Source organism: Neodiprion fabricii, chromosome 2 (genome assembly GCF_021155785.1).
Source record: "Neodiprion fabricii isolate iyNeoFabr1 chromosome 2, iyNeoFabr1.1, whole genome shotgun sequence".
In the NCBI taxonomy this organism is placed as follows: domain Eukaryota; kingdom Metazoa; phylum Arthropoda; class Insecta; order Hymenoptera; family Diprionidae; genus Neodiprion; species Neodiprion fabricii.
Genome location: NC_060240.1, coordinates 40,775,766 through 40,792,595, shown reverse-complemented (window position 1 = coordinate 40,792,595; position 16,830 = coordinate 40,775,766). Strand labels below are relative to the sequence as shown.

Below are 16,830 nucleotides of genomic sequence, written 5' to 3'. Positions count from 1 at the left end.
TAGTTATCAAGATCCGTTATTTCATTAGGAACAAAATGGCAGAGAGAGAACCTTATTCATAAGTGAAAAATTCCAAAAGCACGAAAGCTTAGTATAAATCAGCCGACGAAATTTGTCGGGCCTTGCGTATCATAGGCCTGATGTCTTCCTGCATGCGCGCTTATCACTTTTAATAATTAAACAATGTAGGGGCGACTGACAATGAGCCGACTACGTGCGGTGCACCGCCATTTCCCGCAGTTGGAATTTACCCGTCGCTCGGCTCGATCAGGACTAAAATCGTCGCTGAATGGTCAGATTTTATCGTATCGCAAAGTAGCTCTGTGGGTGAATTTTATAGTCCGAATCGTCTCGGGGAATTACCGTAGAATTTTAATCGGTTGTAAAAACTGTTGGATCATACAAGGTGGTGTAATTAATTACCGAAGAATATTACGGTAGATTTTTTGGGTCTAAAATTCGCCGAATATTCTATATTATGCGATGAAATTTAGAGAATTATCGAGCTGGAATGTCGGCGGAGGGTCGATGTGTCATTGCACTATGTAGAAAATATATCGACTGGCCTTTACGCCGTGGGTATTAATAAGTAATTTTAGCTGTTTATGTTCATACTCGACGATACGGTGAAATCGTTTGGATAGGAAACTATAGTGCACGTTTCCTAAGTACGTATTTGAATACCTAAGAATCCAATTCGACGTATCACCGATAGTAAGAAATAAAAGAAAAATTATACGGATATCTACGTCACCGCAATGAAAGGTAAGCGCTCATTAGTGCAATTTGCGGTAATTGGTTTTAATTGAAATTAAAACAACTGTTCCGGGAGTATACGTTCGGCGATAAAAATTGCCAAGATTTTTGATTAATCAAAATTTCGAGAATTCTAATTTCAACACCGTTTCATTTCGGGTGATTTGTTTTACGGAAAAGTTTAATTTCCTATTTCAAACTGGGGCAGGAAGAATTATTAACGCCTGCGGCGATCTCGCGAGGTTAAACGGCGTTTTAAACGACGTCGTTTATCAACCGTGGGATTTTTTTTTTTTTTTTGCCCTTCTTCCTCTGACCGATCGCGTCACTCGTCGGGAGGGAAATCACCGGCGAAATAAGCAACTTCTCAGATTCGTTTTATGGGCGATGGCGAATCGTGAGAAAGTAAACAGTTTTAAATGAATATTTACTTGCCAGTCGATGGTCGATCATTACGCTCCCAGCCTTGAGCTAAACGATCTACGTTCAATTTTTTTTTTTTTATCCTATGTAATCAAATAAACTACAGATTTTTTTTCAAACTTTTCTCTCTACCTACTTCTTGACGGTCGGTTTTTTGCGGAACATTTTTTTGCAGATTGTCATTACTTACGCGTTACAGCTGCACTCAGCGGTAAATTTATTTCCAGCCAAAGTTTGCTTCAAATTTTCTACTCTTCGAATTTTTACCGTTATTAACGTTTTCCGATCAAATTTTTGTCAAATCAATGTCCGCTGCGGGTGTAAAAATGAAACTTTGCGATGCAGCGATAACCGCGAGCGAAGCGTCAATTATAGGTTTGTATTTATATCCTTTAACGTTGAACTACAGCTCCGTTATTCTAGTAATCGAATAATGAATAAGGAATCGATATTATTTAGCAAATTAGGGGTACATAAGCCGATGCGCGTATATAACTACCCACGACCCTGTACGTGTAGATCCCACTAACGGCGCATCGCGACGCCAGGCGTCGTCATTCGACGCGTGACGTCCAAACGTGACGCACGTCAAACTGCCCGCTGGTTTCTGAACCAGTTGAGCGGACATTATACACTTGAGGGCAAATTCACACACAATTTAGGCGTCGGTCGAATGGATTTTTCGACCATAAATCAGCGTCCCAGATACGGAATAAGGTATAAGGAAAATTAATTCGATTCTCTGCAAGAATTCTCTAGCACTCTGTACGCACTTGAACGTTTTCGTATGTTCACTGCAAAATTCATCGATTATTCTTGCACCTTCCACGGCGAGATGTTACAAACGAGAGAGAAAACAAAATTTATGTTTTTTGGTCGATTTCGACGTTTCAACAATCGAACGTTTTTACATTTCACAAAATTCTGCGAAGAATATCTCCAAGAAGTTTAGACGCGTGCAATCAGAATTTTCTGTAAACTTGCTCCTATAAATTATTTCGCGAAATTTGTAATTTTTTTTCCTCATTCGTTCCTGCAATTAAATCGTACACGTGTGCGTGTGAAATTATTTTTCACACAAAAGTAATAAAAAATCTCGTGCAACGTAATGAGACTTGCTCTTGTTTTTTTTTTTTTTTTTTTTCGGACAACTTCGAAGTTTCGCAATAATTATTTACAATCGTCTCGTGCAAGGTTTAATTAATTAATTCACGACCTCACTGACAGTGAAAATAATAAATAGAAGAATTCTACTTCCTGTTACAGCGATTTTGTCAGAATTTGGCGTAAACAAAAATGCCACGATTTCTTGCTTAATTGTCGAATGTCTTTGCCCTCGACATTAGTAACAATAAGAACCGTCGAAGTGGTGAGAAATATATTTGTATATACGATATAAATAGAAAGACGTTCCAGTTCCAATAGTCGCGTATGTAGGGCAGCCCGACAGCCTTTAGTGTAAATAATTGATTTTTGCACTATCCCCCAGAACTGTACACGTGTGTGACACGCGTCACTTTACAGACTTATCTTGTACTCATATGTGCATAAATTGTGCGACATACTTATTACGCGTTATGTGTTTTGCTCGATGGATAAAATCCTACATGAAAATATGTGCGTGGATGGAAATTTGTTTAACAATGACGCAATTTGGTCGTTGTATTTAGGAGTAGTTGTAATTATTTTCAACATATCTTAAGTACCGCCAGCAATTCGTTTTTTGGGAAAAACTATACTCTTCAATAATTCATGTGTTATTATCCAGGTGAGTGGTTTAGTTTTTTGAAATAAAGGAGAAGGAACCGCAAACATCAAAAGAATGATGCAATGTTGAGGCGTAAGAAAGAAACGAAGGACTTAATGTATACGTGATAATTATTCTCTGTAATTCAAGTTAAACAAAACGCACGTTTGGGATTCACCGCATGCGTAACCGACGAGTGAATAACCGGCCAATACGTAGCTGGAAACGTGTTTATATACTCGTAATACACGGAAAAACACGGATTACCATAAGTGTAGCAGATTTTACTTACGCACAAGTGGTTATCACTGTTTTTATAGTGGATTCTAAATTTTACGAAGTATATTTCAGCAGAAGACGTGATGTGTCCCTTTTGTTTCCTTTAATTTTGAATAAAGTCTGCTCTTTAATTCACTCCGTATAAAAGTTACGTGAAACAATTTGAAGGTCTACAAGTTCCGAGAATTCTTTTTCATCAGTTTTTTCCTCTTCATTTTCCCCCGTTACTCGATGCTGAAGTTTTTACGATTAATTAATATGCTACAATTGATAATGTAATTTGAGTTCAGTTTAAGTAAACAACTGTCACGAAATATTGTCCTTCGTTTTCACAACTTCTTTGACGAGACACGTCCCTTTGCACCCACGCCCGCGTTCAAAGACAGTTTGCGAAAATTAGCAACGTGCTTTCAGACCTGCAGATGAACCCAAACACCGTTAGACAGTGGCTTCAGCGAGGGGAAATCGAGAAGTTGGAAAATGTGGTACTGGAAGGTCGAGGAACCCGATTGCTGGGTGAAAATTCCCCGGACCTTCGAACGCGGGTTTTCCTAAAGGGCCTGCCGATCTACCTGGTAAATAGTGCAACGGACGCGGCTTCTCTTGCCGCGAATCATGCGATCTAATTCCACTTTCCGTTCGTGTCCGCAGACGAAAATCAGCCAGGTTCACGACGCGACGGTACGCGGGGCCCTGGGTGACGTCCAACGGCTGATCCTCGACGAGCCGAAGAAGAAATTGGCGACGTCAAAGGACTCCGCGGGTATTCCTCTCCTTCACAAAGCCGTGTACTATGATCACCAGGACATCGTTGAATATCTGGTAGAAAATTACCCCGCCACAACCCAGCAGCGGGACAGAGTGAGTCTGACGGTTCAACTTGTCCAAAAGCTCGCGAAATCCTTGCTCATATATCGTTAGACTCTAGTTTTTCGCACCTCTGCCGTGTTCCTCGTTTCAGCTTCTGCTGTAAACCACCTGTTTGTCGAGTTTCAGGTTCGTGTCCGGATCGCTTAACGCGATACGTCGTCTTAGTCTCGAAAGCTCGACTCTCTAGTTCGCGAATTCCGTCGATCCTAATCCGTTTCCGCTTCTCGTAATTCGTCAATTACAGTTCCGTCTCTGAAAAGCCTCCACAGGAGGTAATAAATATCGCTCATCTCTATTTCTCTACTAATCTCTAATTAACTTTCTCGGTGTGTCAAAGCATTGCGCTAATTATTGCCTATCGCGTCATTTGCTTCCGATGAAAGTTAATTATCGTCGATTTTTGCGCATGAACATTATTCGCTCATCGTGCACTATCGGTAATAATCAATTTGACGAATGGGTCAAGAATAATAATAATAATAAATACCAATCCCGCTATATCTTTTCGAATATATACAGTCAATAAATTATACAATAAAGTTTGTAGCGAGGTGTTAATTAATCGCGTTCTCCGGCGTGTGAAAGGGAGAATAAATCGCGAAGCTTTCGAGCGTTACCCCGAGTAAAAAATCTTTTTTGCGCAGGAGGGCAGAACAGCGCTGCACTACTGCTCGGCTTGCGCAACGCCAGACATCGTTTGGGAGGTCCTGGTGAAGGGTGGCTGTGACACGAGTCTCTGGGACAAGCAAGGTCATCCGGCGGCTTACTACCTCGAGCATACGGGGGAGGTGGAATTGCCCGAGGTTGAAAAAATGCAGGGAAGAAAAGTTTACAGCTTTAAAGAGAGTGAGTATATGAGTATAGGATCAGCCGGTGATCGCGACGAGTTTTTCGATCATTGTAAGAAATGCATTGTTCGCGGTTCTCGAAGGGGGGAAGGAGGGTGGAAAAAGTGGTGAAATAACGGCTTGTTCCCCATCGTTCGGCGTAATTGCGAGGCGAAAATGCCAGCTGCGACGTAACTCACACTTACTACGTCTTGCGTCGCAGAAGAGTTTAACACAAGGCCCTTCTACCTATTCTGAGCTATGCATTAGGTACGTTAAACTTATACCGATGCCGATGATCGATAATACGTAAATTCGTAATAGGTGCCGAGCTCGTTTACAGACACAGAGACGCAATAATGATATTATGTAGGACACGGCGAAATGCAGGAAAACGTTCATCGATTATTTTGTGTGAAAACGCTGCGGATCCGCCGGAAATAATTATATTTTAGGAGTAATCAAGCCGGTGACGATCACTCGTTTGTAATAGCCGTTGGAAAGACACCGCGGTGACGATTTTCCGTACGTCTTTTCTGGCTCTCGTTCTTCTTCCTTTTTGCGACAAGTTTGAAAATCGTCGGAGAATATTACGAAAATTTCGTTAGATGGCTCCTGCTTCAAGGAACCCGTGTTACAACATCGCAAACTTGTCAGGTAAAACACACTGCTCACCAATGGGGCAGCTCGTGACGGGCTGTTTCAATATTTAGTGGTGGCAACAGCAGCCGGCTGCAGAACACGCGATTTGCGATATGCTATAAGGAGCATAAATAAGTATACGTATGTTATTCCCGGCGATCGGCGGAAACGCCAACTTTTATCATCTAATTCCACATCCTCTGTATCGCGGTGTGACATTGTTGCTTTGTTTCCATGTTCGTTTCTCGGTATTTAACTACGTTTTTAATATCAGCATGGTGTACCCCACCATTATCACGCCGTTCAAAAACCTACCTAGTATTCGGTCGACAGCCGAGGTCCGTTTTTTGCGGCTATCTCTTACTGATAAAAAGCAAAAATAACGGAACACTTTTTACGACTTGAAAGCTGGTTTAATGCGCGTGGCTGTTGCAATATCGTAAATCGTGCGAGCTCACTTCTCCCTACCTTTCCTCAGACTCGGTATGCGTTCACCTAGATTATAACTAAGCGATAAAATATTTAGCGACCTACGAAACACGCGATTTTCTTGCTCCGAGGCACACGGACTTAGGCACACGAGGTAAACGTTTGCAGTCACGACATGCCCCATGCATTTTTTAAAACACCTCTTCCGTCACTTGACTTCGCCAAGTTCTCCGCCAGCCCGCGGTGCTTGAACTTTAACAGTTATTTGCCGATGAGATGGACACAGACGCAAGTTTCGGAACTGCGAAAGTGACTTGAGCTTTTTTTCTATACCCGAAACGTTCGATTTTCAGCATTGGACTTCAAGCCGTCGAATATACGGATATGGATTCATAATCGGGACATCGGTAAACTGCAGCAAGTACTATGGGAGGGCCATGGGTTGAAATTGCGGTGCGAGACGAGCAACAATCCTCGAGTCAAGAAGTTTTTAGAAGCAGTGCCGTTCATAATGGTAGGCAAACATTCGAGCATGGTGTTCGTTAACCACGACAATTCGTTGTTCAAGCGATCAGTTTCCATCTCCCACAGGGCACTGTGAAAGACATTCATACTGCGGCGGTTAAAAACGACGTTGATGGGTTCAGGCAAAAAGTGAGCGATCCCGTTTGCCCGGTAATACTCACCAGCAAAGATGCCAACGGTCTGAACGTTCTCCACAAGGTAAATCTTCGTCAGTTAAATAAATGATTCCGGTCACTCCATACTCGAAGCAGTATTCAATACACAAAATGTCTTACCTTTTTCACAGGCCGCTGGATTGGGGCATACTGAAATTGTCCGAGAGATCCTGACCAGGTGTCCTGAGACGATTGATATGCAAGATTCCGAAGGCAAGACTCCGCTCCATTATGCCGCAGCCCTGAAGGATGACGGGATCATGTACGATATGCTGGTCCAAAGCGGCGCCAACGAAAATCAAATGGATAACGTTAGTCAATACACTGATATTTGATCGCAAAGTTAACAATCACAAAAAGCACACCGTCAATTATCCGCCAAACACTGCAGCCCTATTTTTTAAGTATACCGAATTATCATACCCACAGAGACAAAAGACAGCGTCCTTCTACAAGAACCGACCGTCGGACGTAGACGCGACAAATTTGGTCGTCATACCAGAAGCACCGCGCGTTTCCGGTACATCTTACCCGAAGAACTGGGACTGGCGAATCTTGGAAGCTGGAGAAACAGTTGTTAGAGGGGTGAAGAAAGCTGTGAGCAACGCGGACATTGACAGTGCTTTCGGGAGTCCTGAGGCACCCTCAAAGTCGGAGGAAAGCGAGAAGGAAACGTTCGGGGTAATTGAGATTCTATTTGACAATGCGAGCTCCGGGTTGACCGTCGAAATTAAGGGCGATCGATTCCCGAAATCGAGTTCCCGATCATTTAGCGAGCAACGCATCTCTTTTTCAGAATGGTTTCAAAGACGATGGTAAGGACGACTTGGAGGAGCAGATAAAACTCGCCCACGACGAGCTTGAGCACAAGGAACCAGAGAGGAAATCGGAATCCGAGCCAGAAGCGGAACCGGAACCAGCGCAGGAACCGCAATCTGAAACTGGAGTAATAACAGAATCAGATCCAGAACCAGAGAAAGAGCCAGAGCCAGAGCTAGAGCCAGTACCAGAGTCAGAGACAGAGCCAGAGCCAGAGCCAGAACCAGAGACAGAGACAGAGACAGGGTCTAAGCCCATGGTGGACCCGTTAAAGGAGGAAACTGAGGAGGATTCTTCGGACGATGATGTGGTGGTGAAAAATTCCAAGATGGGTTCGGAAGGCGAAGGTAACCGGGAAGTCAGGGAGATCAAGGAAGCGGTTCTAGATCAGCACAAGGAACAGGACGCTCTTGGAGAAGAGACAAAAGGGGACCACGACGAACGAACTGAACCAAGCACCGGGGATTCTGGACTTGACGATACGGTTCACGAGGATGATCAGGTTTGGGGAATTTCAGGCAGCAATTGAGATGTAGAAGTTGGAAAGTATGATCGGAGGATTGAGCTATTGAGCTTGCGATGCGGGGAGAGATATCGTAGTTCGACTCAAATCAAGCTCTCTTCGTACAATTAATGCTAAAACTGGCGTACGGGTTTTTCATACGATAACTAACGATGTCGAATATACTAGTCATACCATATTATGATTATTGAAGATATTTGGAATGAAACATCGGCAACGTCTGGCATACAGTTTATCATTCATGTATGAAGGGTGCAAAATATGTACACGAATCGAATTCGGTAAAGAATTTTGTTGAAAGTTTGAAAATTCATTTTCCCGAACACTGATTTCCTAATATTGAAAGATAATTGTTTCAAAAATGATTCATTGAATTCCAAACAACGAATTTGATTAAAAAAAAAAAAAACACTCTTCTATATCAATAACAGTTGTCTGTAAATCATGAATATAAAACTCTGACCCCAATTAACTGCGGAAAATAAACGATGAATGGTTCACACTTGTATTTTATTAATTCATTGCGATAACGCCTGCACTCCGTGTCGTCCGATTGCTCGAGGTAAATTTTAGCCCGCGTGCAGAATATGCGGGTAACAAGAAAATAAATAATAGATGAATACATATGTATATATGCAAAGAGATATATTATCGATTGTCCTTCCACTGTACGTGACGCATTGCGAATCATGCGCAAGCCTTTTGTTTGTCCAGGTGATAGTCGGTGAACACGAAGAACTACCCGAAGCCGAGCTGAACGATGGAAGTATGACGGTTGATCCAGAAGTTGAGGATCTCGTTGAAAACGGGAACATGGAGCAGCTCGCTGCTTTGGTGCTCAACGGCGAGGGTCGCAGACTCGTCGGAAGGCATTCGAGCAACCCTGAACTTCAGGCGTTCATCGATAACGTCCCTGCCTACATGGTGCGTTCTTTGTCATCGAATACACAAACAAACCCATCGACGCGCATAATTTTACTCGACACGTTTCTAAGGGTTGGCATGACACACAGAGTTTCGAATGAAATTGAAGACTGCACAAATTATCAACGCCGACACAGAACATTTCCCATAGTGTACACGCATACAGCTATTAAGCACGTGGACTTTTATAATTTACAGGGAAAAATACACGCCATTCACATGGCGGCGCGCGAAGGTAACTTGCGAGACCTTCAGGGGGCCTTGGATCGTCGTAAATTTGCAATTGCAAGAGATGGCTCATCGCCAAACGGAGCAACGCCTCTGCACGTGGCCGTAATATTCGGACACACCGGTGTAATAAGGTGAGAAAGAAAATCGTTGAATCGTTTGCAACAGTTTTTTCTCCCGCGGTATAGACTTTACTCAAGCTTGTCGGATTGATTTTCCAGCCAGTAATTTAAGACGCCTTGACCTTTCGCTTGGCCGCCAAACCGTGAAACGGGTGTGACATTCCGCGTACCGAATGTGATTCCTAATCGCAACGTACATACCTCTCATAACTAATTTAAGGATTGATATTGCTTCTCTATTCTGCGGAGAAGGTCAAGCTGTGTCGTCGATACCCTTCCACGCACTTCGTTCCAAGTCGTGAATCGATCAGCCGGCCTGACACCATCGCGAAGGAATTTTTAACTCACGTTTTAATTCTTAATCGACATCGAACTCCGCAGGTACCTTGCTGGCAGGTTCGCAGAAACCGCACACGCTCCAGACCGGGACGGTAGGACGCCTCTTCATTACGCAGCCACCCTCGCCGACAACGGGCATTACTACAACCTCCTTCTGCACCTCGGAGCGAATCCTATGGTCCAAGATAACGTGAGTCTGGACTGCGGATCGAATTATTTTTCACGTTTCTACTTTGATTTGTTTTTTTGGAAGAACGGTAGCCAATGGGCGTTTCAATATTACGAATCGCTGATATTGTGGGTTTCAATTTTACACAGTTCGGGCACAAAGCGGATTATTATAAAACTAATCCGGAGGACTTTTCGCATAAAAAATTACTGCGGGATTTCGGGGCGCACGAAAAGATTGCCGACGAAATGTTGACAGATAAAGGTACAATAAGAGACCCCTCTTCAAAGTATTTATGAGGCACCGTAAGTCACGTGGAATCTTTTCGCGTGTCGCAACTAATGCACTGAAATTATTATCACCGCTCACGATTCACGCTTATCGCAACTGAAAATAAATGAATGTGTGTAAACCAAATGTAGTAACAACCTAGTAAGAACATCGAATATTGTTACAATTATGATAAATCGCAATGACTTTCAAGTTTTACTTTGTTGCGCGTTTTTATGGAGCTTTCAAAAAGTTCATTAGTATGACATTTTTTCCAACGACGTAAATTTTCGCATGTTGCAGTTGTCAGACCCGAGGAATCGATGGAAAAGTGTTACAAATAGTTATCGCATAACTTCACTGTTGAAATTAAGAGTACGTTGAATCACGGTCACGTCAATTTACATTTGATTAACACATAATTCTGGAACAAACTGTATTCGTGATTATTCAATAAAATTCCCCGACATCTTTTATCGTGCAAAGGCTTGATCACATCCGCAGGTGTATTCTGTTGTATCGGAACAAATTGAGGCGTATTCAATTTTGAATTGATAAAAAAATATGTCAACACTTGAGCTGTTTTAAAACTTGATACGAATGAAAAATGTAAAGATAGATTCCAAAACGTTACACTTTCACTGTACGAAATCTATTTTAACATTCACGAGAACTGTTTCTGAAAGTGATGGTTACGGTAACCTGGAATTAAAAAACCGTAGTTGAGCTATTACTGTAAATATTTTGATTCTTACGACCGTTGCATATAAATCACTGAAGTTGTGTATCGACAAACAAGAAATTGCTACTACCAAGGTGAATTCAGTAAAGTACGTTATAAACGAGAAGAATACTAAATCATCGTTCAAGAGTTTCCATTTCAGCGTGACTAATCGTTCATTGTGCATCCCCCAATGCAATCTGTTGTATATCACATTTTCTAAATGTTTGTAAGTGTGAACCTGACGTCAGGAAATCGAATGTCTAGCAAAGAGTTGAATGTTTTGTAATTGCTAATATTGTTCTGGTGAAAATTGAACACAGTTCCCGGAGGAGACACATATTCCGCACGGCGCGACGTGACAGAACCGGAAACCCTGGTGACCCTGGAGCGTTGTTTCAAGCTGTTGGCAGGTGGTGGACGTCGAGGTTCATTGTCCGGGTTAAACGCAACGAATACTGGTATACTTCTAGGGCGGTACCTGAAACGCCCAGTTTTTGAAATACTGAAGCACCGTTTGACACGCTTGGATCACAACCTGTTTGACCTTATCTGGCCCGCTCTTAGAAAGTACAGTAACATGAACAGCAGCAACAGCTCAATCGGGAGTTTCGTAAGCCTAAACAGTTTGAGCTACGTTCGGCCGTCAAACCTGGACGATGAAAATTTCCCGGGCTACATTATAGTACCGGACTACGAGAGTTACATCGTGTTCGCGGAATTGCTGGAACCACTGATCAGAGACTTCCATTGCGTGACAGTGACCGGCGAGATTCCGGATCACCTGGACTCGCACTTCTTCGATTCGGAGCGGTCGACGGACGAAAAGTCGCACAGCGTAGCCGTAGTAGAGAACTTCGACCTGGACCCGACCTCGAAACACATGTTGGCCGGGGTCGTCGAGTGCTGTCGCAACCTCGAGGCCTATCCGCTTCCCCTCAACCTCACCGTCAACCAGCTCGAGGAAACTGAGCGCGAAATAACGACCGAGTTGATGAGCCCCGAGCTTGCCAGTTTCATGGCCGAGGGATCGAGCGAGGACGAGGCCGGCACCTACTACACTCTAAACGAGGTTCTCGAGCGACCGAGCGAGGTGCGCGCGCGTCTCGCGGCCGCGGGCCTCCTGCTGTCCCTCGACCCGCACACCAAGAGTGACGAGCGGCGCCTGCACGGCCGCCACTGGCCTTACGGCCGTGGAGTCTTTGTTGCCGCGGCAGGCGACCTCGCAGTCTGGGTCAACGTGCAGGATCACCTCAGAGTGGTGTGCTGCACGCCCGAGGATAACCCGGGGCAGATTGGGAGGGCATACGTGCGGCTGGGACGAGTAATGTCGGTGCTAGACGCGGGACTGGCCTTCAAGAAGGACCGGAAGCTGGGCTTTCTATCGTCGAGACCCACTGTGCTCGGGAATACTCTCAAGTTCAACCTCGTCGCTAAACTCCCGGAGCTCACGAAGGAGCCTGGAAATTTGTGGCACCTTTGCCTCGTTCGGGGACTCAGCATCAGGGAAACCATGCAGAGGAACACCGTGAAAATTAGTAATCAGCAATGCCTTGCTGTCACGGAGTTACAGACCCTTCAAGACTTCTGCAGGGCCCTGCTGAACATCATAAGTCTCGAAAAAGAACTCGCCCTCAATAATTCCATGAGGATTGCATCCCTGATCGCTAGTGCCTTCCGCAAACGAATGACCAGCTCGCGCCGGTCCCGGATTAATAATAATAAAAATGAATAAAATCATTTGATAAATGTTCGATCTATGGGTAATATTTCGTTGTAACGAATCGCGTGTTTATAGGTGGATGTGCGTTAAATGTCAATTATTAATCTAAAAATACCAATTTCTTACTTAAAGTAAATGTGTAGAGTTTTTCAACTCATGTATCGCCAAAGTTGTTAAACACGTATATATAGTGGTAGAAGTGATAACGAATAGATCGTAATACTATTTATGCGAACTCTCTATGTGATATCGAGGCGGGCTGAGAACCATAAGGGCGTAACCCATTATTATTTTCGATTCATGCGGAAATTCACCTTTCTCAGTTTTGTTGCGTTCGCCCGTGTCGCAGTAAAATCATCGTTTGCTGAGATATTTGAGGGTTACGTCTTTTCGGTATCTAGCCCTCGATGTAAAGCCCTTGCCAATGTTGTATATTTAATCGTTGAATTGTAATATGTGGGAGCATTGAATCAAAACCAATAAGTAGGTATATACTCGTTTACACAGTATATACAGTATTATAAGAATATCTTGTTGGAAAGATATGTGCATGTGAACTCGTTATTTTCTACTATTTTACATACGTTGATTTGATATTATGCATATGAATTATACACGTGTAAATTAGACAAAAAAAAAAAAAATGTTATATTGATGGCAGAATTTTAATGACAAAGATGTTGGGGCAGATCAGTAATTTGGATTATTAGGCACTGGAAGAGCCGAAGAATTTGTCATATCGGGTTAGTAAGATTATATATTATTGACTAATAAATATGCGTATAATTGGATATACGAGATGCCTTTGGTGTTTTGCCATAGTATAATAGCAATGACTGCTAATAGTAACGATAACAATTTGTATCGCGATGTGTAAGAAAAATAATCCTGTGTCTAATATTTCTTTATTTCATTGATGGCAAGTCATCAGCGTGCATTCGTATAAAAAATTAACAAAGCTTTATATGTCACGCATGAATCGATGTTTACAAATGTTACAACAACAACAACCATATGGCGGAGCATGTATCTTTCCAACTCGATTTATAAACATAATACAGATACCGATTTTACTATATAATCCGATATTTGCTGATAGTATACTTATTGATGTTCATGGATTAACTTAATAATTGAATAATCGATACTATTCTCGCCTTTAAATTTGAGGATGGTCTGATAGAGCTTTCGCCGTAACCCTGAACTCTGTTTACCTCTTTCTCTTTATGTGTGCAGTGTGCAGTGTATTGAAAAGAAGAAACCTAATACTAAGACATGACAAATCTCCGCTTTCTAAATATATTTGAAATTCATACTCAAATATTGCGCGAAATAATTATAATACTTCAATCGATATTGACTGTTGTGTATCGAAAGCAACGAAAACCACAACGAAAACAATGACAGTACCGCAAAACAATAAGCCTCTTCTCAAATGCAAATTTTACACCACCACTACTACTACTACTACTACTACTACTACTACTACTACTACTACTACTACTACTACTACTACTACTACTACTACTACTACATATACGCTCATATATCTGTATAACCCACAAGAGACACACTAGTTTTCAAATTTTGACGCACTGTTCATTTAATTGCAAGAAAGAACTGACGATGTACCTTCTTGGAAGTAAGAATGTCTTATTCGTACCAAAAATAAACCAACTATTAGCACTTTCACACTAATTACACGTCAGTCAACGTATATAATCTTCATACTTTTGGAGCGTAGATCGTCAAGCAATTACCGAGCAGAGATACCGAGTTTTGAATTCAGCGTTCTTTTCAAAGACCCTTTTGCTCGACACTGTGTCTACTGTGATTCGATATCATCACCAAAACTTCTCCGAATTTTTACATCGTGATGTCTTGTGTTCGTTTGCTTTCTGTTTTGGCATGCTGCGTTACGTGCTCTGTTCCACATCCAACCCATTGTCAGAGGTACTGGCTATAGCCCTGCTGTTAAGTTCATCGAGTATCAACCACAAACACCTAAGCCATTTAGGTGCTTTGTAAATGCTCGTATTAACTGGAAGGGCTTTGTTACAGTTTACCTCTAGTGTTCGCTCAGGTCACAGAATCGAACTAAAACGCAACTATACGTTCTGTAATCAGCAGTGATTGTCACAAGCTTTTATACTCCGAAAATATCAGACGTTCCTATCGATGTTTTCCACGCCAGATAAATCGTTCCTACAACTTTAATCGATTTCTTTCGTTCCAGGAGAGTCCACGATCGACATCCCCATTTTTCGAACCGACGAGGGCCACTACCTCGCTTCTTGTAAGTAGAATTATACTATCGTACACATTATCTCTCTGTAACTCCTGGCAATAAAAATATCCCACTCTAGCCCTTGGTGATCCACTGATAAAGGGACTAACCGAAGTAGCAAACACACGCCCTAAGGATCCCGTTACCTATCTGGCAACGTACTTGTACAACTTCGCCAGCAAGAACAAGCCAAGAGTGAAAACTCAGGTAAAACTCACCCGGCACTGGATGAACATTTCACTCCATAATTTCTCGTAATCTTCTCGTCATGTTGCTATCACAACTCGACTCTCCGCTTACTACCGTAGGAATCGAACGTCTTGATAATATCGGAACGCGAGCAGGAATCCCATGAACATCCAGCCGATGATGACGCCGGTTATCCCCAGAGTCCGGATTCGGATGCTGCCGATTCCACCCTGAACAATAATTACAACCGGGTATTAATTCTATGCAAATATCTGTTTCATTTTTCACACCAACATTCATGTCCCGTTGATTTCTTGCAGGACGAGCATGGCCAGAGTCTCCTGCACTTTGCCGCCGTTCGTTCCCACGCTGCAAACGGATTATTCCAGTTTCTACAGGAGTCGGACGTGAACGTCGGTTTCAGGGATGAGCTCTACAGAACGGCAAGAGACGTCGCACACCAAGCCGGAATCCCGGAGAACATTGCTGAGATTGATCGCTGGGTTGTCTACTTGGCAGCCAGAGGTGAGATGATTAAGATTATCGGGAATAAGCCTGATGTAATTGTTTGTCATACTTACATAGTGATATATACCGGTGATTTTTTCGCTTTCAGGTGAAACCGAAAGACTCGTAGAGCTTCTGCTCGAGGGATACGACCACATCCTGGACGCCAAGGATGACGGCGTGCAGATCATCGACGTTGCTACTCAGCGAGGACACGAGGCCACCGTTCAGTTCCTTCAATCTATACCAAACTTTGTGGCAAGTATCATATATGTAAAATAATTGTGCCACAACCGTTTCTTCGAAGAACAATTTCCGACCATTTATAAGTCTTCTATGAATTTCACTCCTTGCAGTCCCGACGTGAAGAAGTTCATCAGGCAGTGCGAAGGGGCGATACTAATACCGTTAAAGAGCTCCTGGGCGATGGTAACGGAGGAGGCCGTCTGCTGGCTGTGGGAAAGAATTCGATGGGTCGTTGCGCCCTTCACATCGCGACCCTGGGACAGCACGTTGAAATGGTCAAGTTTATTGCCCAGAATTATCCTGAGACTCTGAAGATCGGAGATAACGTGAGTGTGAATTACGATGCAGGCTTGAGTCCATAGAGTGTAATTTGAATCGACAATGTAAAGGCAACTACGATACTGTACTTAAATAATATAAATTCATTACAGCTAGAGCGAACTGCCCTGCATTACGCGATGGGCGTCGAAGCTGTAGAAGATTTGAGTAACGTTTTGATCAAGTGTGGAGCAAAACGAGTTCATAAAGATTTGGTAAGACCGGTAATTGCCGAGATCCATCGATGCGTGAACTGCGAATTAGAACTGAGAGCGATTTTTATTTATCAATTTCAGAAAGCACGACAGCCGTCGTACTACTTTATGAACAAATCTGAGATTCAAAGACTTCAAGAGGAAGAAGAGGAACTATTGAACAATTAAGAATTGCGAGGTTGTTACAACACCCGGGATTTAGTTATTGTATACAACGAACGATCAGGATATACCATATAGTATTATGTGATAATATATAAAGAGTATAACAATTAACTAAATATTTACTACGAGTGACGAAAGTATGACCGATATATACGCTGTATGTCGAATACCTATATCGGGACCGTTTAAAATTACTGATTCGACACTGTAACGAGATGCGAAAATTTTATAGCCTGGGTAAACTGGATTAGATGTATGTCAAAGTAAACATTTTGATTATGAACAAACAAATAAAGCTGATATAGGATTCTGGGAATGTAAATGCGCTTTACACATCTCGCCTCAATAATTCCAGCGTGCCAAAAAACTCGAACAAGCCGTTGGTGTGTGTAGATTTTTAATTTTATTATTG

General features: G+C 42.7%; 2 protein-coding genes across 6 annotated transcripts; both read left to right on the top strand.

The window, feature by feature from the left end:
* The first annotated feature begins 251 nt into the window (after window positions 1–251).
* On the top strand, window positions 252–16,740 carry LOC124176312. 5 transcript variants are annotated; one of them, XM_046557435.1, is made up of 22 exons: window positions 252–292; window positions 3,620–3,780; window positions 3,857–4,066; window positions 4,720–4,921; window positions 6,327–6,487; window positions 6,565–6,696; window positions 6,785–6,964; window positions 7,083–7,334; window positions 7,450–7,974; window positions 8,710–8,919; window positions 9,118–9,281; window positions 9,651–9,798; window positions 9,927–10,041; window positions 11,092–11,229; window positions 14,728–14,787; window positions 14,858–14,985; window positions 15,087–15,218; window positions 15,288–15,492; window positions 15,584–15,732; window positions 15,831–16,046; window positions 16,152–16,253; window positions 16,335–16,740. In XM_046557435.1, the coding sequence occupies exons 2-22, from the start codon at window positions 3,628–3,630 to the stop codon at window positions 16,419–16,421; spliced, it is 3,669 nt and encodes a 1,222-aa protein (XP_046413391.1). In that variant the 5' UTR covers window positions 252–292; window positions 3,620–3,627; the 3' UTR covers window positions 16,422–16,740. The 5 variants fall into 5 exon arrangements, with proteins under 5 accessions (XP_046413391.1, XP_046413389.1, XP_046413390.1 ...); XM_046557433.1 differs by lacking the exon at window positions 252–292 and adding an exon at window positions 472–765; XM_046557434.1 differs by lacking the exon at window positions 252–292 and adding an exon at window positions 1,711–1,896.
* Window positions 11,236–12,596, top strand: LOC124176316 (arginine kinase Pro c 2.0101). The gene has a single exon (XM_046557441.1). It carries the CDS (start codon window positions 11,349–11,351, stop codon window positions 12,501–12,503), a length of 1,155 nt encoding a protein of 384 aa, XP_046413397.1. The 5' UTR covers window positions 11,236–11,348; the 3' UTR covers window positions 12,504–12,596.
* Window positions 16,741–16,830: the final 90 nt, after the last annotated feature.